The sequence below is a fragment of the Nomascus leucogenys genome, chromosome 19 (genome assembly GCF_006542625.1).
Source record: "Nomascus leucogenys isolate Asia chromosome 19, Asia_NLE_v1, whole genome shotgun sequence".
In the NCBI taxonomy this organism is placed as follows: Eukaryota; Metazoa; Chordata; class Mammalia; order Primates; family Hylobatidae; genus Nomascus; species Nomascus leucogenys.
In genome coordinates, this window is record NC_044399.1 from 37,898,577 (window position 1) to 37,922,197 (window position 23,621).

Sequence of the window (23,621 nt, forward strand, 5' to 3'; positions counted from 1 at the left end):
AAAAATAGTAGTCTCACTGCTTATTTAGATGTGATTCACTAGTCACCATGGACTTTGACTCTAAGGATAGTTAGAGGAAATAGGGCATTTGCTTGTGCTGAGTGGCAAAACTAACATTGAGTGCGCACCTGTCATGAGTTAGACCTGTACTATGGGTTTTTTTTTTCCTTTTTTTTTTTTTTTTTTTTTAAAGACGGAGTCTTGCTCTGTCACCCAGGCTGGAGTGCAATGGCGTGATCTTGGCTTACTGCTACCTCTGCCTTCTGGGTTCAAGCGATTCTCCTGCCTCAGCCTCCTGAGTGGCTGGGATTACAGGCATCCGCCACCACGCCTGGCTAATTTTTGTATTTTTAGTAGAGACGAGATTTCACCATGTTAGCCAGGATGGTCTCGATCTCCTGACCTCGTGATCCACCAGCCTTGGCCTCCCAAAGTGCTGGGATTACAGGCGTGAGCCACCGTGCCTGGCCTTGTACTATGTGTTTTATATACAGTTGACCATTGAACAACACAGGTTTGAGCTGTGCGGATCCACTTATATGTGGATTTTTTTCAATAAATACAGTTGGCTCTCCGTATCTGTGTGTTCCACATCCACAACCAAATGTGGATGGAAAATGCAATATTTGCAGGATATGAAACTCACCAAAATGGAGGGCTGACTTTTTGTATACATGAGTTCCCACAGGGACAACTGCTGGACTTGAGTATGTGTGGACTTTGGTATCTGCAGGGGGTCCTGGAACCAAAGCTCCAAGGATACCAAGGGATGACTGTATGTTCTCTCACTAAATCCTCAGCATTTCACAAATAAGGAAACTGAAGCCTAGGAAGGTTAGCTAGGTAACTTGACTGAAGTCATACAGGCAGTCAGTAGTAAAAACGAGGTTTAAATTATTTGGCCCTAAGGTCCACATTCTTTTCATTTACCAACCTGGTTCTTGTACTCTTTAGGTTTTTAGAGACTGGAGAAAGAAGTACTGCAGGTGCCTGGATCTCTGGGGCATTCGCCTTGTGGTCCATCCAGCTTAGGCATGTGCTTAGCCTACTTTATGTGGGAGGATTTGACCATAGAGGCCAGGGCATTTTGGGAGAATTGGGAGTGTTAAGAATTGATGGTTCTTATGTTATTCATTCATATTTTCAGAGGTGACAGAAAACTTGGTTGAGCCAACTCTGCCTGGCCTGTTCCTCCTCCAGCACCTGCCAGACCAGGTCAAGGTTAAGATGGAGAACACAAGCGTGGTATTGTCCATGAATAGTCAAAAGAGGTGAGGTTTCTCCTGACACACAAGATGGGAGAGTGATAGTGGGAGCTGTATGTTGGTATCTCTGTAACCAGCCTAGTAGTTGCTGAGCTTGTCTGTGCAGAGAAAGGAAGTAGAAATGGTTGCATCTATGTAGTGTGGGAAGAATTAAAAAAAAATTATTATTATTTTTGATACGGAGTCTCACTCTGTTGCCCAGGCTGGAGTGCAGTGGTGCAGTCTTGGCTCACCGCAACCTCCGCCTCCCAGGTTCAAGCGATTCTCCTGCCTCAGTCTCCCGAATAGCTGGGACTATAGGCACGTGCCACCACGCCCAGCTAATTTTTTGTATTTTAGTAGAGGTGGGGTTTCACTGTTGGCCAGGATGGTCTCGATCTCCTGACCTCGTGATCCCCCTGCCTCGGCCTCCCAAAGTGCCGGAATTACAAGTATGAGCCACTGCGCCTGGCCAAAAAATAATTACTTTTAAAAAATAAAAGTAAAAGAAGTAGGAATGGCATTCCACATCTTCCTGAGCCAGAATCTATCTCCGTCCAGGCACCTGACTTGGACTCTGAAGCTGCTGCAGTTCCTGTACCACCGTGATGAGGATCAGCTGCCCCTTCGAAGCTTCACAGCAAACTCTGATATGGCACAGATGAGCACTGAACTCTTGCTGGAAGGTTCATGGGTCGGGGTACTGGTACTGAGCGAGAATGGGAGGACTAGATACTCTCTTTGCTCATGCCCCATATGGTCTCCTTAATCTAATCTCAGTGTAACTGGGGAGCGGAAGGAGGGAACATACTGAGAGAAAATAGCCCCAGCTCACAAGTTTTGATGACAGTCTGTTTATCCCTTTGCTGGCTTCTGACCCTCTCCCAGTTTTACCTCTTGCCCTTCCAGTGCTCTCCTCTGATCTGTCTTCTGGCCTCTTACAGACGGGTTGTTGTTGTCCCAGAGTCGCCAACGCATTGTCTGCCTCAACTCCCTCAAGGCTAGTGTGCAGGTGTGATGATTGTGGTACCAAGAATTGTTCCTTTCTCTATTCTCCCGCTACATTATTTCATTTTGAGTTTGTGAAATAAAACCCAAGCCCACAGTTCTGGTCTTCTTATTTCAGGTGACCACCATTGACCTCTCAGCCTCCCTAGTTCTGAACACTTGCATCATTCACTACCGGCACCAGGAATTCTCTCACTGGCTGCACCTGCTAGCACTGGAAACCCAAGGGTCTACTTCACCTGTTCTGAAGCAAAGGAAAAAAAGGTCATTCTGATATTTTTCAGCCACCTTCTTGTCAGTTGGATTCTTTGGGATTCTTTTGGTCCAAATTGGCATCCTGTGTTAAATATGTATTTGGTTGTTTGACCTCCTCAAATCTGAGTCTCAACAGCAATCCTATTTTATATATCTTTCCCATTAGACTAGACTCCTTGATAGCAGAATGCTGTCCTCTTTGTTTTTATGTCCTCGGTGCTCAGTGTAGTGTTTTATACAAAATAAATGTTTGTTGAACTGAACTTAAATGATAAGGAATGTCTTTGTCTTGCCTGCCTTAGATTGTAAGGTGGCAGTCATGTCTTTGTGTAGTGCTTCTATTGTGCTGCACAGAGAACTTAAGGTTATGGTTTAGAAGTGATGCTTCTTGGTTATTTTAGGTTCAAGCATATAGTATTGCTGGTGTTCATTGCATTTGGCCTATGAAAATGACAATTTTATATGAGTCAATCTAATATCTTTCTGGGGTTCCTGCAGATTACCGTTAAGAGTAGCAATAAACTGATGAGTTCAGCCTTTTATCTTCTAGGTGTATCTCGTCCTAAGAATCACAATAAAACTAAATTCTCACTCTGATTGTGAGAACTTCAGAAACTGTTCCATGATAGGAAGCTGCAGTTCTTTTCTTACCAAACAATGATGTCTTGTTCTATGTAGAACCTTCCCCCAAATCCTGGCTCCCATCATCTTTAGCACCTCCATCTCCAATGTCAACATTTCCATTCAACTTGGAGATACACCACCTTTTGCCTTGGGATTCAATTCTATCTCTCTGGGTAAGGCTCTCAGATGGAAAAGGAACAAGAATCTGTCCATTAGTGGGCTAGGCCCAATTGATGGCCACAGTGGCTTCATGCAATCCCTCTTTCTCACCTTTGTTCAGATTACCAGCACCTCAGGCCACAAAGCATCCATCAGCGGGGCGTCCTAACTGTGGACCACCTCTGCTGGCGTGTGGGCAGTGACTCCCACATTCAGCGGGCGCCACACCCACCCAATATGCATGTTTGGGGTGAGGCACTTGTTCTGGACTCCTTCACACTACAGGTAGGTGAGGGCTTTGGTGAATAGGGGCCTGCACAGCTTTCCTCATCCTGTCATGCATCAGAGCACTGAGCATCCTGTGGGCAGCAGGAAGTGCATTAGGGCATTATAAAACCGTGCACCTGCATACTTCTAATGGGATCCGTCTGCATCTTCTCTAGGGTAGCTATAACCAGCCTCTGGGCCTGTCCAGCACCCAGTCAGATACCCTCTTTCTTGATTGTACCATTCGAGGACTTCAGGTGGAAGCATCAGATACCTGTGCCCAATGTCTGTCTCGTATCTTATCCCTGATGGGTCCACAATCTGGGAAGTCAGCTGTCTCTAGGCACTCTTCATTTGGGGAATCTGTGTCATTACTGTGGAAGGTGGACTTGAAGGTCGAAGACATGAACTTGTTTACCCTTTCTGCCTTGGTTGGTAAGTGGGACAAGGTGTCTGTACTGAAGTGTGCTACTTGGGAGACTGAGGCAGGAGAATCACTTCAACCCTAGAGGCAGAGTTTGCAATGAGCTGAGATGGTGCCACTGCACTCCAGCCTGGGCAAAAGAGCGAGACTCTGTCTCCAAAAAATAAAATAAAGTAAGTAAATAAACATACTGAAGTGTGTAGTGTGTAAACTAAGCAGATTATGTTGGTTTAGTCTGCTCCTCATTTAATGAAGCTGAATATCTGGAATTTTTCTAAATTAGAGGCACGAGATGCTTGAAAGTCTTGCATAAACATTAGGCTTCTTGATATTTCTTAAGGGCTTATGAAAGGCAAGTACTAAGCAAGGCATATAAGAAAAAGCCTTGATCTAGTCAAGAGAGATCCACATAGCTTTTTATTTCCTTGTGTGTTTAGTTCTAGAGAGTAAATGGTATGTCTCTGTGCAATTTGTAGGAGTTAAGGAACAACTTTGGCTCTGCCGAATCTAGTTAGGTTAAGATGGGAAAGGGAAAGTTTCCTTAAAACCTAAGGAATGAACTTAGGGAGGCATGAGGAATAAAGATAATTAAGGGAATAAGTGAGAAAGGCGAGTGAGGACTATTGTTGCCCTTTGAGAGCCGGGAACCAAAGCTGACATGGTTTCTGGTTGTTAGGTGCTTCAGAGGTACGACTGGACACCCTCACTATCCTGGGCAGTGCAGAGACCTCCACTGTGGGGATTCAAGGACTTGTGTTAGCGCTGGTGAAATCAGTCACGGAGAAGATGCAACCCTGTTGCAAGGCCCCTGACATCCCTACCCCAGTGCTCAGCCTTTCCATGATCTCCGTCACCTATCACAGCAGCATCCGCTCTCTGGAGGTAATGTTCCTGTGGAGAGGTGGGGCCAGGCTGGTTTTTTCCTCAGCTTAGAACCTTTCTCTGTCTTTTTTTTTTCTTGTCTTTTCCCAAAACAGAGTGTCACATGTTGCCCAGACTGGTCTTAAACTACTGGGCTCAAGCAGTCCTCCTATCTTGGCCTCCCAAAGTGCTGGGATTACAGGTGTGAGCCACCACGCCCAGCCTCTCTTTTTAACTCATGTTGTGAAGCTGGTTTCATGAGAAATATGACACCTGATCTTCTTTATTTTTTCTAGCTCGTATGTTTTAACTTTTTGTGGAATTTAAAATACATACAAAACTAGAGAGAATATATAAGCTTTTGTATACCAAGATTCAGTAATTACCAACTCATGGCCAACTTCTTTTAGTTATACTCTCACCAATTTCCCCTGCCTCAGGCTCTGGGATTATTTTGAAGTAGGTAAGTATCAGACATATATAATTTCAACTATAAATATTTCGCAATGAATCTCTGAAAAATAAGGGGCTTTTTAAAAATAATGATCTGGTGTTATTTTGCTGAAGCCCTCGGCCCATTAAAAGACTGGAAGGAGTCAGAAGACAGAGGCACTGGCAGGTTTTGAGAGGCTTTCCAGTATCTTTATCCTCAGGGTAAAAGATGGACATGGGACCCTCTTAGGAGGAGGGTGGGGAGTTAGTTCCTCTTTGTCAGACTTCACCTTCCTTTGGAAACTGAAGAGTTTCCTTTTTAGAGACTAGAACTTGAGAATTTTCTGTCCTGGAATTTTACTTTTCTCTGTCCACTTAGCTATTCAGAAGCTGACAAAGACACTACTCCCTCCTTGAGGCATACTTTTATGTAAGTCAGTTGCCATATTGACTTGTGTGCTCAGTACTTCGTTATGCTATATGAGAATTAAATTGATGCAATCAATTCATGAAACATTTTCAGGTTGACTGTTGCAGTGGTTACTAGACTGTAGTTGCTGATAGAAAGGTAACTCATAAGCAGAAACATGAAGCCAGATGATTTATTGAGTACCTGCTGTCTATACTGAGTATACCATGGTAGATAACCAAAGAATTAAGACACATGGCCCCTATTTTCAGACAATTTAGAATCCAGTTGAGGAGAACTTAAAAAGTGTAAGTGTTCTTAAATGTCAGACACTATCAACTGTCAGCTCAGCACATTAGTGCTAACAGGAACAAAGCAAGGCAGTAATTAATGTGATTACTCAGGAACAACTTCTGGGTGGAGACGGTTCTTGAGCCAAGTATGCATGTATCATAATCCTTGCCATCTCTACTGTTTTGCGACATGGTAATTGACAGATCCTTTTCTTCTGCTCCCTAAAGGTTCAGTGTGGTGCAGGGTTGACCTTACTTTGGAGCCCCCCAGATCACATGTACCTGTACCAGCATGTCCTGGCCACTCTACAGTGCCGAGACCTACTAAGAGCCACTGTGTTTCCTGAGACTGTACCATCCCTTGCACTAGAGACTTCAGGAACTACTTCTGAACTAGAAGGCCGTGCCCCTGAGCCATTACCCCCAAAGCGGCTGCTAAACCTAACCCTGGAGGTGAGCACAGCCAAGCTCACGGCTTTTGTAGCTGAGGACAAGTTCATTACCCTGGCTGCAGAGAGTGTGTCAGTGAGCCGGCATGGAGGTTCCCTGCAGGCATACTGTCCAGAGCTGGCTGCTGGCTTTGATGGCAATAGTATCTTCAACTTCAAGGAGGTGGAAGTGCAGCTGCTACCTGAGCTGGAAGAGATGATCCTCCACCGGAACCCCTTCCCTGCGCTGCAGACCCTCCGGAACCGTGTTTGGCTCCTCTCCTTCGGCTCAGTCTCAGTGGAGTTTCCTTATCAGTATGACTTTTCTCGAACTCTAGATGAGGCTGTGGGAGTTCAGAAGTGGCTGAAGGGACTGCATCGAGGGTCTCATGCTTGGGCCTCTTCAAGCCCTGTCCCGCTCCCACCTGATCTACTCTTAAAGGTTCAGCACTTCTCATGGGTTTTCTTGGATGATATTTTTGAGGTGAAACTTCATGATAACTATGAGCTGATGAAGGATGAAAGTAAAGAGAGTGCCAAAAGACTACAGCTACTGGATGCCAAAGTGGCCGCCCTTCGGAAGCAGCATGGGGAGTTATTGCCTGCCCGCAAAATTGAGGAGCTCTATGCCTCTTTGGAACGCAAAAACATTGAAATCTACATCCAGCGTTCCCGTCGTCTCTATGGCAACACACCCATGCGCCGGGCACTGCTCACTTGGAGCTTAGCAGGGCTAGAACTGGTAGCTCTGGCAGATGCCTCCTTCCATGGTCCTGAGCATGTGATAGAACAGGTTCAAGAGCTTGATCCAGGCAGCCCTTTTCCCCCTGAGGGATTAGATCTTGTCATTCAGTGGTGTCGAATGCTCAAGTGCAATGTCAAGACCTTTCTGGGTAAGTAGTGCTTCCTTTATTTGCAGACCCCGTGTATGCCCTCTGAGCTCTAGGGAGCTCTCTGAGTGATTTCAGAGGAACTAGGTCATACTGGGAACTGTGCCCTTTTGGTTGGGTGGAGTGGGATGAGTGGGCTTCCCTTCGCTTTCTTTGTTCCTGAATTTCACCCTGAAATTGCTTGGCTAACATAAAGGGAAAGCTAACACAGTCATCTTTAAGGTTATTGTGTCTCTTGGATCTCAGTGCTATGCCCTTAACCTTCTGCTCCAGGGTCACTGTATTTTTCAGCTTGCTGTCAACTGCCTGCCCTTGTTCTCTCAATTGACTTTGTAAATATAGATGGGTAAAATAGTGGTGAGGAAAAAGACAGGCCCGAGAGTGCTCAGACTGCCCCTGAGTAGCCAGTGTGTACCCCTCCTCTGGTAACAGTTCGGATCAGAGACTATCCACGGTACCTCTTTGAGATCCGTGACTGGCGGCTAATGGGTCGACTTGTGAGCACCGAGCAGAGTGGTCAGCCTTGCTCCCGTCGGCGTCAGGACTTGCACTTGGGGCTTCCGTGGGGTAACGTGGCAGTGGAGAGGAACATGCCCCCACTCAAATTCTACCATGATTTCCACTGTGAGTAGAGATGGGGCAGTTGGTTTGGCTGAGGGACATTTGTGATGGGTGAAATGGGAGGTGAGCTGAGACCCTTCTGGAGTGAAGAAGGAAGAGAGGGGTAATGTTGTGAACAAGTTATGGCCTTTGTTCCTCTACCCCAGCGGAAATATTCCAGTACACAGTGGTATGGGGCCCATGCTGGGATCCAGCCTGGACACTGATTGGCCAGTGTGTGGACCTCTTGACCAAGCCCTCAGCTGACCCCAGCCCACCTTTGCCCTGGTGGGACAAGAGCCGTCTTCTGTTCCATGGAGACTGGCACATGGACATTGAACAGGCGAACCTGCACCAGCTGGCCACTGAGGTGAGGGGTGTCTTGATACTTTTATCCTATCAGGATGGTATGGTTGAGGTCTGTATAGCACATGTGGGAAGAGAGAAAGGTGCTGATTTGGGAGATGAGGATGGTTTTCTTACCTGTATCTCACCAAGTTCTCGGGGGTGGTCATAGGATCCATACAACACAACTGAAAATATGCACTGGGAGTGGAGCCACCTGTCTTTTCATTGGAAACCTGGTCAGTTTGTATTCAAGGGTGACTTGGATATCAACGTGAGAACAGCCTCTAAGTGAGTGGAGTGAAGGGAGGGTCCTCCATGGGGTGAGGGGCTCAGGTTGGAGGGAGGGGGAAGAGCCAAGGGGAAGTGAGTGACCAGGGCACTGAGGGCTGGGGCTCCATTGTGAGGCAGGTATGACGACTGCTGCTTCCTTCACCTGCCTGACCTCTGCATGACACTGGACCTGCAGTGGCTGTGCCATGGGAACCCCCATGATCACCATAGTGTCACTCTTCGGGCCCCAGAGTTCCTGCCTGAGGTGCCGTTGGGCCAGCTTCATGACTCCTACCGGGCCTTTCGCTCGGAGAACCTCAATCTCTCCATCAAGATGGATCTGACTCGGCACAGTGGAAGTGAGGCTTGGGCCTGGGGCAGTGGGGAGGAAGGGCTGGGAGGACGGGTATGGATGCTGGGGACTTTAGCTTGACCCTCTGGGGAGGGGAGGGGAGAAGGGCAAGGGAGAATCTAGGTTAAGACCTTTTTTTTTTGGCGGGGGAAAGGGTTGGTGTCTTAGTCCTTTTTGGCTGCTATAACAATAATACCACAAGTTTGGTAGCTTATAAACAACAAACATTTATCTCTCACAGTTCTAGAGGCTTGAAAGTCAAAGATCAAAGAGCTGATAGATTCAGTGTCAGTGAGGGCCCATTCCTCATAGATGGTGCCTTTGTGCTGTGTCCTAATATGGTGGAAGGAGTCAGTGAGCTCCCTTGGACCACTTTTGAAAGGGCACTAATCCTATTCACGAAGGGTCCACCCTCATGATCCATTGACCTCCCAGAGACCCACCTCTTAGCATCATTACCTTAGGAGTTAGTATTTCAGCATGAATTTTGGGGAGATGCAAACATTTAGACCACAGCAGTAGGGGAAAGCAGAGAGCTTAGATCCTTGAAAGAAGAGGGAGTTGGGGATGCTGAATGTGAGGATAGGTGCTGTTTGGATTTTGGATTTTTAAACCTCTACAACCTGTAGCAAGGGAAGGATTTAGCTTTACCTCTGTGTTTCATCCATAACTAGGAAATGTCTGTCCTTCTCTTTGCAGCAATATCCCAGCCCCGAATTCTGCTATATAGTAGTACCCTGCGCTGGATGCAAAACTTCTGGGCAACTTGGACAAGTGTCACAAGGCCTATCTGCAGGGGAAAGCTCTTCAATAACCTGAAACCCAGCAAGAAGAAACTTGGTCAGCACTACAAGCAACTTTCCTATACAGCCCTCTTTCCCCAGCTGCAGGTAAGGCACTGATGTCCCTGCTGACATCTTCACTTTATTCTGCTTGTAGTTTTCTTGTTTCTCATAATGAGTCCCTTAATCATCCCTCTCATGCCATCCTTTGTTAATGTTATGCTGTCTTGTTGCCAGGTACATTATTGGGCCTCATTTGCCCAGCAACGGGGCATCCAGATTGAGTGCAGTCAGGGCCATGTCTTCACTCGGGGGACTCAGCGGCTTATACCTCAAGGTAAAATGAAAGACTCCTTGCATTTCTCCTATCCTGTTCCTTCTTGTTTTTCCCTTCTCAGTTCCATTCCCCTCCTCCATCTCTGTCTTACACTATCCTCTGAACTGGTCAGCATGGTCTCTGTGTGCCTCTTTTTCTCAGCAGGCACAGTGATGCGGCGCCTTATCTCTGATTGGAGTGTTACCCAGATGGTGAGTGACCTAAGTCAGGTGACCGTTCACCTGATGGCCTCACCCACTGAAGAGAATGCTGATCACTGTCTTGATCCCTTGGTAACAAAGACCCACCTGCTGAGCTTGTCCTCCCTCACCTACCAAAGGCATAGCAATCGCACGGCTGAGGAGGTACTCCCTGACACACTTTCTTTATTACCTTGTTTATATTAGTAGGTATCTCAGCCTACTTGGGCTGCCATAACAAAATACCAGAGACTGGGAGGCTTACACAACAAAAATTTATTTATCAGTTTTGGATACTGGGAAGTCCAAGATCAGGGTGCCCGCCTGGTTGGCTTCTGGTGAGGGCTGTCTTCCTGGCTTGCAGATGGCTGCCTTGTCTCTGTCCTCACATGGCAGAGAGGGAGAGAGAGCACAAGTGTGCATGAGTGCTCTGGTTTCGCTTATTGTAAAAGCACTAATTCTGTCATGAGTGCCCCACCCTCATGACCTCATGTCATTACCTCCCAAAGGCCCATCTCCACATACCATTACATTGGGGGTTAGGACTTCAACATATGAATTTGGGGGGAACACAAAAGTCCATAGGAGTAGGTTGCAGGTTAAGTCCCTGGTAAGGTTTCTCGTATATTCCAAGCATGTATGTCATTACTTTATGACAAACTCACTTGGTTTAGCTGTATCAGCATCCTTCTTTTTGAAAATACTTTTTCTTTCTCTCCTAAAAATAGTATCTTATTCTTTAAGAAATAGAGTAAAATTTTTTCCTAACACGGAAAAAAAAATTGGTACTGACTTTTCCCCCAATTAGGGAAGGATTTCAAGTTGAAATTCTCAAGTCATTTAAAATAAACTGGGGGAGGGCTGGGTGCGGTGGCTCATGCCTGTAATCCCAGCACTTTGGGAGGCCAAGGCAGATGGATCATTTGAAGTCAGGAGTTCGAGACCAGCCTGACCAACATGGTGAAACCCCGTCTCTACTAAAAATACAAAAGAATTAGTTGGGAATGCTGGCACATGCCTGTAGCCCCAGCTACTTGGGAGGCTGAGGCAGGAGAATCTCTTGAACCTGGGAGGTGGAGGTTGCAGAGAGCCGAGGTCGCACCACTGCACTCCAAGCTGGGTGACAGAGCAAGATGCTGTCTCCAAAATAAAAAAAAAAAAAAATACAGTGGGGGCTGGGCTCAGGTGGCTCATGCCTGTAATCCCAACACTTTGGGAGGCTGAAGCAGGTGGATTGCTTGAGCTTAGGAGTTTGAGACCAGCCTGGGCAGCATGAGGAAACCCTGTCTCTACCAAAAATACAAAAAGTTATCTGGGTATGGTGGCATGTGCCTGTGGTCCCAGTTACTCGGGAGGCTGGGGAAGATGGCTGGAGTCTGGGAAATCGAGGCTGCAGTGAGCCATGACCACGCCACTGCTCTCCAGCCTGGGTGACAGAGTGAAACCCCATCTCACAAATAAATAGGCAAAGTGTGATGGCTCATGCCTGTAATCCCAGCACTCTGGGAGGCCAGGGTGGGTGGATCCCTTGAGCTCAAGAGTTCCAGACCAGCCTGGGCAACATGGTGAAACCCGGTTTCTACAAAAAATACAAAAAAATTAACCAGGCGTGGTGGCATGTACCTGTAGTCCTAGCTATTCAGGAGGCTGAGGTAGGAGGATGGCTTGAGCCCAAGAGGCAGAGGTTGTAGTGAGCCAGGATTGCACCATTGAGGCTGGGTGCAGTGGCTCACACCTGTGATCCCTACACTTTGGGAGGCTGAGGCAGATGGATCACTTGAGGTCAGGAGTTTGAGACCAGACTGGCCAACATGGTGAAACCCTGTCTCTACTAAAAATACAAAAATTAGGCCAGGTGCAGTGGCTCACGCCTGTAATCCCAGTACTTTGGGATGCCAAGGTGGGCAGATCATTTGAGGTCAGGAGTTTGAGACCAGCCTGGCCAATATGGTGAAACTCCATCTCTACTAAAAAATACAAAAATTTGCTGGGCATGGTGGCAGGTGCCTGTAATCCCAGCTACTCGGGAGGCTGAGGCAGGAGAATCGCTTGAACCCGGGAAGTGGAGGTTGCAGCCAGCTGAGATCGCACCACTGCACTTCAGCCTGGGCGACAAGTGAGACTGTTTCCAAAAAATAAATAAATAAATAAATAAATAAATAAATAAATAAATAAATGATAAATTAGCCAGGTGTGGTAGCACATACCTGTAATCCCAGGTACTTGGAGACTGAAGCATGAGAATCACTTGAGCCTGCCAGGCGGAGGTTGCACTTAGCCAAGATCATGCCACTGCACTCCAGCGTGGGTGATGGAGTGAGACTCTCTCAAAAAAAAAAAAAAAAAAAAAAAATCACACCACTGCACTTCAGCCTGAGAGACAGAGCCAGATTCTGTCTCAAATAAATAAATAAAAATAAATAAATATATTTAAAAAACAAAGTGGGGCCAGGCACAGTGGCTTGTGCCTGTAGTTCCAGCTACTTGGGAGACTAAGGCAGGAAGATTGCTTGAAGCCAGGAGTTCAAGACCAGTCTGGGCAAAATAGACTGCAGTTCTTAAAAAAAAAAGTTTAGAGGAACTCTAAACACATTTTTTGATAACGAATAAAATACGGTAGGTATTGTTCGAATGTAATATAAAAGCCAAGACCACTTAGTTTTTCTTTCTCCAGGGTCTGTCTCCCCACCACGCCCAGCGAATTTCTTTTTTTTTGTTTTTTTTTGTTTTTTTTTGAGACCGTGTCTCTTGCTGTCTCCCGGGCTGGAGTGCAGTGGTGTGATCTTGGCTCACTGCAACCTCCGCCTCCCAGGTTCAAGCGATTCTCCTGCCTCAGCCTCCTGAGTAGCTGGGATTACCAGTACCAGCCACCACACCCAGCTAATTTTTTGTATTTTTAGTAGAGATGGGGTTTCACCAGGTTGGCCAGGCTGGTCCCAAACTCCTGATCTCGTGATTTGCCCGCTTCGGCCTCCTAAAGTGCTGGAATTATGGGCATGAGCCATGGCATCTGGCCAACAGGTTTCTTATTCAACAAACTTTTCTCTTATCACTGCCTTTGTGGCATTGGGGGCAATTTCCATGCTACCCTGAAGTCCTTTTCCTGTTTCTTAGGAGCTCTCTACTCGTGATGGGGATCCTACCTTTCATACACATCAGCTGCACTTAGTAGATTTACGGATTTCCTGGACAACTACCAATCGAGACATTGCCTTTGGGTTATATGATGGCTACAAAAAGGCAGCTGTACTCAAACGTAATCTCTCTACCGAGGCCCTGAAGGGGTTAAAGATTGATCCACAGATGCCAGCCAAAAAGCCAAAGCGGGGTGTCCCAACTAGTGCCTCAGCCCCACCTCGTGTTAACACTCCCAGCTTCAGTGGACGACCTGATAAGGGGTCATCAGGAGGTAAGCTTGGGGAGATGAGACTATGGGTTTGGGTTTAGAACATGGATGTGGGCTTGGACAGGAGTTTGAAAAGGACTGAGTCATGGTGCTTCTATCTAGGTAAAGAAGTGAAACTATTATTTTTCCTTCTTAGCCCACCTAAGTCTTATATATTAAGTAACATGATGTTGGGGCATTAAATGGTCTGGTCCTATGGCCAGAAGAGGATCAGAAGGGGAGTGTTGGAGCCAAAACAAGATGAGTAAGGGAAAGAAGCAAAGTGGTAAATACCATAAGACAGAAATAAAAGAAAATGGGAGTTGGATGGGCGCAGTGGCTCACTCCTGTAATTCCAGCACTTTGGGAGGCTGAGGTGGGTGGTTAACTTGAGGTCAGGAGTTCAAGACCAGCCTGGCCAACATGGCAAAACCCCATCTCTACTAAAAATAATACAAAAAAAATTAGCCAGGCATGGTGGCACGTACCTGTAATCCCAGCTACTTGGGAGGCTAAGGCACAAGAATCGCTTGAACCCAGGAGGTGGAGGTGATAGAGCAGGACTCCATCTCAAAAAAAAAAAGAATATGGGGCTGGGCGCGGTGGCTCACGCCTGTAATCCCAGCACTTTGGGAGGCTGAGGTGGGCGGGTCACAAGGTCAGGAGATCAAGACTATCCTGGCTAACATGGTGAAACCCCATCTCTACTAAAAATATAAAAAAATTAGCCGGGCATGGTGGTGGGTGCCTGTAGTCCCAGCTACTTGGGAGGCTGAGGCAGGAGAATGGTGTGAACCCGGGAGGCAGAACTTGCAGTGAGCCGAGATTGCACCACTGCACTCCATCCTGGGCGACAGAGCAAGACTCTGTCTCAAAAAAAAAAAAAAAAAAAGAGTTATTGCTGACAGGAGTGAAGGGGGGAATACCATCAGGGGAGGGTTTATTGAGGAAGTAGCATTTGAGCCAGGCCTTGAAAGCCTAATATGGTTTGAACATGTAGAAATGGGGTAGAAGGGCAATCAATGCAGAGGGAATAATCTGAGTAGGAGTGGAGTTTGAAAGCTTAGTGTGTTCAAAGGAGAGTCTTGAGTGGAAAGACCCAAACTCGAAAGTGTTTTTTCTATTCCCTCACTCGAAAACAATTGACACAGAAGACTTCTGTGACCAAATGTGTGGGAATTTTTCCCAACCAATAAGCAAGCAATTAATTCTGCAGTGGACACCAGTTGGGTGTCCTCTAATTCAGTTCAATTCTCACACTATCTACCCGGGGACAGCATCAGATTCCAAAGGTTGACGACTCAGTCTCTAAGCCCGCCCCTCTCCTTCATATGCCAGTCACAGGCTCCAGGTTACTTTATCTGTGCTTCTCACCAACTGGCTATAAACGGGTTCCCACAACCCCCTCCTTAGGTTCAATTAATTTGCTAGAGCAGCTCACAGGACCGAAGGAAACATGTTTACTGGTTTACTCTAAAGGGTATTACAAAGGATACGGATGAAGAGATGCATAGTGCGAGGTATGGGAAGTGGTGGGAAGCTTCTACGCCCTCCCCAGGCAGGCATGCTACGCCCCAGGAACCTCTATGTGTTCAGCTATCCAGAAGCTCTCCAAACCCTGTCCTTTTGGGTTTTTAATGGAGACTTCATTATGTAGGCATGATTGATTAAACCATTGGCCATTGGTGATTAACTTAGCCTTCAGCCCCTCTTTTCCCAGGAAGTGTGTGTGGGTGGGGAGGAGGGGTGGGGGGCGGCTGAAAGTTATAACCCTCTAATCCTGCCTGGGTCTTTCCAGTGACCAGCTACCATCCGGAAGCTACTTAGGGGCTGCCAGCAACTAGTCAACTCAGCACACAAAAAGACATCACTTAGGAGGCACTAATGATTTTAGATTTTATATGCCAGGAAGCAGGGAAGACCAAATATATATTTCACAGTATCACAGAGAGTAAACAGTCTCTGTTAGTTGACAGAGAGAGTAACTAAAGGAGAGGAGTGAGAGAAAGGACTGGAAAGGAAAGCTGGGGTAGATCATCAAAGACCTTTCATATAGGGCTAAGGAGTTTTTGGTCCTTGTACAGTAGGCAGTGGTGAACTACGGAATGTTTTTGAATATGGGTGTGTCATTGTTTTACTTTTATGAAGACAGATCTGGCAGTAGCGTGTAGGAGGATTGGAGAGGAAGAAACTGGAGGTGGGGAGACAAATTAGGAAACTATTATGGTGTCTCAGTAAGAAGCATTGAGGGCTGGGGCCAGGCACGGTGGCTCACGCCTGTAATACCAGCACTTTGGGAGGCCGAGGCGGATGGGTCACGTGGTCAGGAGCTTGAGACCAGCCTGGCCACCATGGTGAAACCCTGTCTCTACTAAAAATACAAAAATTAGCCGGGTGTGGTGATGCGTGCCTGTAATCCCAGCTACTCAGGAGGCTGAGACAGTAGAATTGCTTGAACCCGGGGGCGGAGGTTGCAGTGAGCCGAGACTGCGCCATTGCACTCCAGCCTGGGCAACAAGAGTGAAACTCCATCTCAAGGAAAAAAAAAAAAAGCATTGAGGGCTAGAACTAGGTAGAGGCAGTGGGAATGGAGATAAGATGGATGGAAACATTATTGTGCGTATGGGAGAACTGACCACTGGTTGGAAGGAGGAGTTAAAGGGAGAAAATTATAATGACTAGATTTTGAGCCCCATGACTGGCATGATGGTAACAGTAATATCAGAAATAGAGCCTGGGACTAAACAGGTTTGGGAGGTGTAGGGTTGTTGAGTTCACATTTGGGCATGCTGAATTTGTGTCACTAGTAGGCTATCAATATAATGTCTAACAAACAGCTGGAAATTAGGGTCTAAAAGCTTAGGGCTAAAGATGGATATTTGGGAATTTCAGCATAGAGCTAAGAGAGTATTTTTATGTATTATTCCATAAAATTTTCTTTTCTTTTTTTTTTTTTTTTTTTTTTTTTTTAGACGGAGTCTTGCTCTGTCACCAGGCTGGAGTGCAGTGGCGCGATCACAGCTCACTGCAACCTCCGTCTCCTGGATTCAAGCTATTCTTCTACCTCAGCCTCCCAAGTAGCTGGGATTACAGGTGCATGCCACCACACCTGGCTAATTTTTGTATTTTTAGTAGAGATGGAGTATCACCATGTTGGCCAGGATGGTCTCAACATCCGGACCTCGTGATCTGCCCACCTCAGCCTCCCAAAGTGCTGGGATTACGGGCGTGAGCCACCGTGCCTGGCCCCATTAAACTTTCATAGCAATCTCATGAGAGTTACTCTTTTTTTTTTTTATTTTTTTTATTTTTTGAGACGGAGTCTTGCTCTGTCGCCCAGGCTGGAGTGCAGGGGCGTGATCTCGGCTCACTGCAAGCTCCGCCTCCCAGGTTCACGCCATTCTCCTGCCTCAGCCTCTCCGAGTAGCTGGGACTACAGGCGCCTGCCACCACGCCCGGCTAATTTTTTGTATTTTTAGTAGAGACGGGGTTTCACTGTGGTCTCGATCTCCTGACCTCGTGATCCGCCCGCCTCAGCCTCCCAAAGTGCTGGGATTACAAGCCTGAGCCACCGCGCCCGGCCTGGAAATCTGTTACTTTTATTAAAATTGAAGGGAAAATGAAATAACCCTTGTTTTGCCTTCATGGGTCAAGGGATGGGCTGGGCTAAAGTTCTAGGTTTGGGAGGATGTATTCTAAGCCCTTACCTAGCCAGATAAATTGAGGGAAGATCAGTTTGGCTCTGGAAAGGGAAAAGTCTTTCCCTTTGAGACTGTGACCTTTCCCTGCTTCCTATTTCTCTGCCAGGTGCTTACATGTTGCAGAAGCTAATTGAAGAGACAGACAGGTTTGTAGTGTTCACAGAAGAGGAGTCAGGCATGAGTGACCAGTTGTGTGGCATTGCTGCCTGCCAGACGGATGACATATACAACCGAAACTGCCTTATTGAACTGGTCAACTGTCAGGTACCTTCTCTTTACAAGTTACCTCAACATCAGGCTCGATCATGATCATATTGTTCCCCTTCCCCCACCTCTAAATATGAATGGGTGAATAGAGCTCCAAAAAATTTGTCCTTCTCATAGGTATCATAGATAATCACTTCTTTGTCTAAAAGCCAGTAAAATTTACTCGGTAAGCCAGAATTAGACCTAGCTGTAGTGGTTGATACAATAACCTCATCTTCCTTGGTAGCTTAACTCTGCTTCTATCTCTGGCACAGATGGTTCTTCGTGGAGCAGAGACAGAAGGCTGTGTCATTGTGTCAGCTGCCAAAGCCCAGCTGCTGCAGTGCCAGCACCATCCAGCCTGGTATGGTGATACATTGAAGCAAAAGACATCCTGGACTTGCCTCTTGGATGGCATGCAGTACTTTGCCACCACTGAAAGCAGCCCCACAGAGCAGGATGGCCGACAGCTCTGGTTAGAGGTTAGTCACTGGGTTTGTGAAGGCCCATTATATTCCTGGTTTTCCATAGACTTTCTAATGGCTGGAAGATTCTTGACAGTAACCTGCTGTTACTAGCTTAGCAGAATAATGAGGCTAATAACACCTTGAATGTGGGCAGTCTCTGGTCTGGAAACATGTAATGCTTTTTTTTTTCTCCTCATGGTGTTCTATTTCATTGCAAAAGAAACTCTCATTTCTCAGAACTAGCATAAAATGGACTGGAACTGTTTTACTCTTTAAGATTGCTGATCCCTATTAATGTTCACACTAATCAGCAGGCAGCCAAGAAAACAGGCAGTGACTCTGAGAATTTTCAGTAAGTTCACTATCTGCCCTTTCTCTGTCCTCTCATGAAAATGACTGATTGGTTATTTCAGCAAGGCAGTGAGGTTGAATGAAAGACTGCCTAGGAGTCAGGTTATGTGAGTTCTAATGATAGCTTTCCCATTATAGTAGCCATGAGCTCTTAGACAAGTCACCTTTAATTGTGAAATGGAATTGATACTTCACCCTCACAAGATTGTTGAAAGGATCACATGATAAGGTGCTTTGAAAATATAAAGCTTTATTCAGATGGAAAATACTCTTTTTTTTTTTTTTTTAAGTCAGTATGTCTGGGGAGGTCTAAGTGTGTGGCAAGATAATGTGGTTTTGTTTGTTTTTGTTTGTTTGTTTTTTGAGATGGAGTCTTGCTCTGTAGCTCAGGCTGGAGTGCAGTGGTGCGAACTCAGCTCACTGCAACCTCTGCCTCCCGGGTTCAAGCCATTCTCCTGCCTCAGCCTCCTGAGTAGCTGGGATTACAGGCGTACCCCACCATGCCCAGCTAATTTTTGTATTTTTAGTAGAGACAAGGTTTCACCATGTTGGCCAGGCTGGTCTCACGCTCCTGACCTCATGATCCGCCTGCCTCAGCCTCCCAAAGTGCTGGGATTACAGGCGTGAGCCACCCCACCCAGCCAAGATAATGTTTTTGTTAGATGGTGAGATTGTGAGCAGTTGGCAGAAACAAGGGAAGGAGCCTGTCTTTGCATTGCATGGTTGTTAATTTTCTTTTCAGCTTCTTGGTAAAACTGAACCAGGTTATATTTTACCCTGTAACTTCTAAGATATAATACCATCAGAATTATTGGAGAGTCTATTGATTATGAGATATGTCTAGTCAGTATTGTGCATTATTACTTATTTAACAGGTGTTAAGTGCCCACATTGTACTGGGCATGGTACACCCCCCATATGAATTACAGGATCTAGCTGTATCTGGTAAGGACCACAGTGATAAATCCATTTTGCAATTCTACTTAGTGGGGATAAAACTGATCCCTCTTTGCACTTCCCTGGCTGATGCTTCTTATATCAAGGACCTTAGGGCTTAATCCAGGCAACCTCAAGTGTAATAAGAGGTAATGAGCATTTAGATCAGATGTCAAGCCGTGTCAGGGACTGGTTGTTGGTAATATAAGAAGTCATGCGGATATATAAGAGCTGTGGTTCATTCAGGCAAGCAGTGTTCTTTATCAGTAGTCTTAGGAGGTAAGCACAGGTGTTAACTACCCATGCAGAAGTAGAATGGATGAGCTGTCAGGATCTTTCTGGCATTTTTTGCGCCTCTGCTGCTTTTAGGCATGCCTTCTTTTGTGGGTGAACTCTTTCCCCCGCCCCCCTCAGGCTGCGATACTAGCATTAGAATGGAACGTCTTTGGCTTAGGTACAAGGGACTTTGATCTGGCCTTTCCTATATTTTTTTGAGACTTGTCAGATCCACCATCTGCTGTGGTCTTCCCATCTCACTCAATGTTATTCACTCTGACTTCAGCTTGGCAGAGTGAATAAAAATAATTCAGTTCCCTTCCCCTATGGCAACATTGTCAGAGTGGTTATCTATCTGAAGATAGAAAACAGCAAGAACACAAATGGAACAAATACCAAAATGGGTGGGAACGTCATTTTTTTTTTAATGAGATATTTTGCCCATGACATGATTAGATTTGAACCTTGCTCATTGTTTCTCTGGCTCGAGACCTGCGGGCCTGGCAAAGTGTGCATGTAACTCGGTTGGGTTGGAGAATTTGGGTAGACTGGGGCAAGAGAATGAGATAAGTATGTCCTCTATCCTGGGAGATATGGTTCAAGCTATTCCATGCAGTGGAGGTCCAGATAGTAAGTGTAACTACTTGAAACATGGAGATCTGTCATCCAGTTGTCCAGGACAAGCCACTCTTTTCCCAGGAGCTAAAGTTGCCTGCATCTCTGTCTTTAGGTGAAGAATATCGAGGAGCACCGGCAGCGTAGTCTGGACTCTGTGCAGGAGCTGATGGAGAGTGGGCAGGCAGTGGGCGGCATGGTTACCACAACCACAGGTCAGCCCTCCCCCTCCTCTGCATCAAATGATTAGGAGCAGATGTGCATCCCAAAGGGACCTCATTTCCCTACCTATTCTTAACGTCAACGTATGCTGGAGTAGGACCATTTTGTGCTAGGCTAGGTTGAAAGCAGTGTTTCTGGAGTTTCCAAGACATAGCTGGGAGGCTCTCATATTACCTTTTTTGAGAATGTCTTTTTCTTATCTCTTTCCCACCTCTTCCCAGATTGGAACCAGCCAGCTGAGGCACAGCAAGCCCAGCAAGTCCAGCGGATCATTTCGCGTTGCAACTGCCGAATGTACTATATTAGTTACAGCCATGACATTGATCCTGAACTAGCAACTCAGATTAAGCCACCTGAAGTTCTTGAGAACCAGGAAAAGGAAGATCTCCTAAAGAAGCAGGAAGGTATTCAGGGCTTGAAAGGCTTTTAGGAGGGGACTAGAGAAATTGTGAAGTAGTTATTTCCTTGGTGGTTTTTTTTTTTTTTTTTTTTTGAGACGGAGTCTCACTCTGTCGCCCAGGCTGGAGTGCGGTGGCGCAATCTTGGCTCACTGCAAGCTCCGCCTCCCGGGTTCACGCCATTCTCCTGCCTCAGCCTCTCCGAGTAGCTGGGACTACAGGCGCCCGCCACCACGCCCGGCTAATTTTTTTTTGTATTTTTAGTAGAGACGGGGTTTCACCGTGGTCTCGATCTCCTGACCTCGTGATCCGCCCGCCTCGGCCTCCCAAAGTACTGGGATTACAAGCGTGAGCCACCGCGCCCGGCCTCCTTGGTGGTTTTGAGACAGTAGAGTTATTAAAAATCCACTGTGCACTGGCATTAACATTTCACTTTGCTCTACTTTTTGTAAGTTCTGCTATGAGAAAATAACCTCTATTCTTGGAGGGAGCTGGGATGAATGGGCATTGTTTATGATTCTGAAATAAACATGCTTCTGCCCATGAGCACCTCTCACCCTTTCTGTGGGGTTGACTAGTGGGGTGGTTCCAAATGTGGGTTAAGAGATGGAGTAGATATTTAGGTAGAAACTTGAGCCTTTTATTTAGCTGCCAACAATTATCTAGGGGCTGTGGATACCTTCACCCTTATCCACCATGAGCTGGAAATTTCCACCAACCCAGCTCAGTATGCCATGATCCTGGACATTGTCAACAACCTGCTGCTCCACGTAGAACCTAAGCGGAAGGTGAGCATGGGCCCTTGTAGAATGCTGGTTAGCCTCACAGGAACACCCAGACTTTGTGCTTTATTTGGGCTTCTGTAAGAAAAGCCATGCTTCACACTGAAAAAGGGCCTTGTGGTTGATACATTCTCTTAGTGGACAGTGACAACTGAATTTCCACTTACTTAGGAAAGGCCTGAATATCTCTCAGACCGTAGGGCTTGTGCTTGTTTTCTCCTAGTCATTTCTCTACTCAGTCACCTAGACACCTCTAAAAACATTTACTATTCCCTGCTTCCACCTCCATCCCATCCTGTTGGGCCTGACCTATTGTGAAATCCACATTGCCAAATTTTCTGCATTGACCTACTACTGTTGCTATTACCAGTGACAGATAAAGTTTAGCTTTCTAGAAGAGATCCCCCCCCATTTCTTTCTCCTTTCTCTATTTCACTTTACCACAAGACTTGTCTACTTAAAAATAGTATTCATTTCCCTTTCCATTCCTTTAGGAACATAGTGAGAAGAAGCAACGGGTCAGGTTCCAGCTTGAGATCTCTAGCAATCCAGAGGAGCAACGCAGCAGCATACTGCATTTGCAGGAGGCTGTGCGGCAGCATGTGGCCCAAATACGACAGCTGGAGAAGCAGATGTATTCTATCATGAAGGTAGTCACTGCAGATAGATAGTTTGAGAACCAGGAAGTCTCCTAGAACGAGGGTGGTCTCTCAGTTTCTATCCTGGTTCCCTAGTCTTTGCAGGATGACAGCAAGAATGAGAATCTGCTTGACCTGAACCAGAAGCTTCAGTTGCAGCTAAACCAGGAGAAGGCCAACCTGCAGCTGGAAAGTGAAGAACTGAATATCCTCATCAGGTGCCCCAGTATTCTTTCCTTGCCCTTTTCCAGTGCCCCAGTTAGAGGCAGTTCTCTTTCTTGCCCATGTTTTGACTGTCTTTAGGTCTAGTGTGCATTATCAAAGGCTGATGTAGGAGTAGGTTCAGACATCTCTTCCTGAATAAGAAAATGGGTAGTTGGGAAGGATCACGTTTTTTTTTTTTTTTTTTAGAGACAAAGTGGTCTCACTATGTTGACCAGGCTGGTCTGGAACTCCTGGGCTCAAGCAATCCTCCTGCCTTGGCCTCCCAAAGTGCTGTGAGCTGGGATTACCACACCCAGCTGAAAGATCACTTTGGTGGCCTTGATACTATGCATCTTGAACTGAAAATATCTTTTTTTTTTAAATGAACCTGACATAAACATATGAAAATGTCTTGAAGTTGATCAGTATACAATTGCAGATAAAATTGTAGGAATTATTAGTGGGAAGACACTACTTTATCAAGAAGCTATAGAGCTGAAAGATGGGATTTGTGCTCCTATGACCTAGAATGTCAGGAGCAGTAAATTCAGTGAAAAAAATGTAGGGACTGGCTAACCCAGAATAGGTTAATTTCTGGGTTTACCTCCTGCATCATTCTAGAGCATTCTATCCCACCCCCAACCCATGTGCTGTTTCCCTTACTGGCTTTGGCTCCCCTGTCCACTTACAGGTGTTTTAAGGATTTCCAACTGCAGCGGGCTAACAAGATGGAGCTGCGAAAGCAGCAAGAAGATGTGAGTGTGGTCCGTTGCACTGAGTTTTACTTTGCTCAGGCACGGTGGCGCCTGACAGAGGAGGATGGACAGCTGGGAATTGCTGAATTAGAACTGCAGAGGTTCCTCTACAGCAAGGTATCTGTGGTATATGGTCACACAAAGGCAGCTGTATTGAGACATTGACCTAGCTTAGGAGTCTAACTCATAAAAGAGAAATAAAAAGGGGCTAATTATTGTATGATTATTAATGATAGTATGATTGGAAACATGAGCAGAGCTTCCTTAGACACATCTGTTTATAATGAATGATACACATACAGCTCTGATGCCATAGGGGGAGAGTAAGAATGAACAAAGAAATAAAATAATTTTTAAAAAATGATACAGGTGTAGTGGTTCCTGCCTGTAATCCCATAACTTTGGGAGGCTGAGGTGGGAGGATTGCTTAAAGTCAAGAGTTCAACAAAAATTTTAAAAATTAGCTGGGCATCGTGGTGCATA

The 23,621-nt window shown here is 46.1% G+C and overlaps 1 protein-coding gene across 5 annotated transcripts in view; it reads left to right on the forward strand.

The window, feature by feature from the left end:
• KIAA0100 (KIAA0100 ortholog) overlaps nt 1-23,621 on the forward strand; it is a 30,887-nt gene that overhangs the window by 3,331 nt on the left and 3,935 nt on the right. Inside the window, exons 8-32 of one of the 5 annotated variants that reach the window (XM_030800580.1) lie at nt 1,148-1,271; nt 1,806-1,930; nt 2,189-2,256; nt 2,371-2,516; nt 3,186-3,304; nt 3,412-3,575; nt 3,734-3,992; nt 4,658-4,863; nt 6,205-7,297; nt 7,727-7,918; nt 8,062-8,264; nt 8,412-8,530; nt 8,651-8,871; nt 9,564-9,754; nt 9,884-9,983; nt 10,125-10,327; nt 13,277-13,571; nt 17,355-17,512; nt 17,770-17,976; nt 20,255-20,354; nt 20,583-20,765; nt 21,426-21,547; nt 22,036-22,191; nt 22,285-22,397; nt 23,075-23,255. In XM_030800580.1, coding sequence (XP_030656440.1) covers nt 1,148-1,271; nt 1,806-1,930; nt 2,189-2,256; nt 2,371-2,516; nt 3,186-3,304; nt 3,412-3,575; nt 3,734-3,992; nt 4,658-4,863; nt 6,205-7,297; nt 7,727-7,918; nt 8,062-8,264; nt 8,412-8,530; nt 8,651-8,871; nt 9,564-9,754; nt 9,884-9,983; nt 10,125-10,327; nt 13,277-13,571; nt 17,355-17,512; nt 17,770-17,976; nt 20,255-20,354; nt 20,583-20,765; nt 21,426-21,547; nt 22,036-22,191; nt 22,285-22,397; nt 23,075-23,255 — 5,048 coding nt within the window. Of the gene's footprint in view, nt 1-1,147; nt 1,272-1,805; nt 1,931-2,011; nt 2,257-2,370; nt 2,517-3,185; nt 3,305-3,411; nt 3,576-3,733; nt 3,993-4,657; nt 4,864-6,204; nt 7,298-7,726; nt 7,919-8,061; nt 8,265-8,411; nt 8,531-8,650; nt 8,872-9,563; nt 9,755-9,883; nt 9,984-10,124; nt 10,328-13,276; nt 13,572-17,354; nt 17,513-17,769; nt 17,977-20,254; nt 20,355-20,582; nt 20,766-21,425; nt 21,548-22,035; nt 22,192-22,275; nt 22,398-23,074; nt 23,256-23,621 lie in introns of those variants that run through there. The other 4 variants (XM_030800578.1, XM_030800579.1, XM_030800582.1 and 1 more) reach the window with 4 other exon arrangements.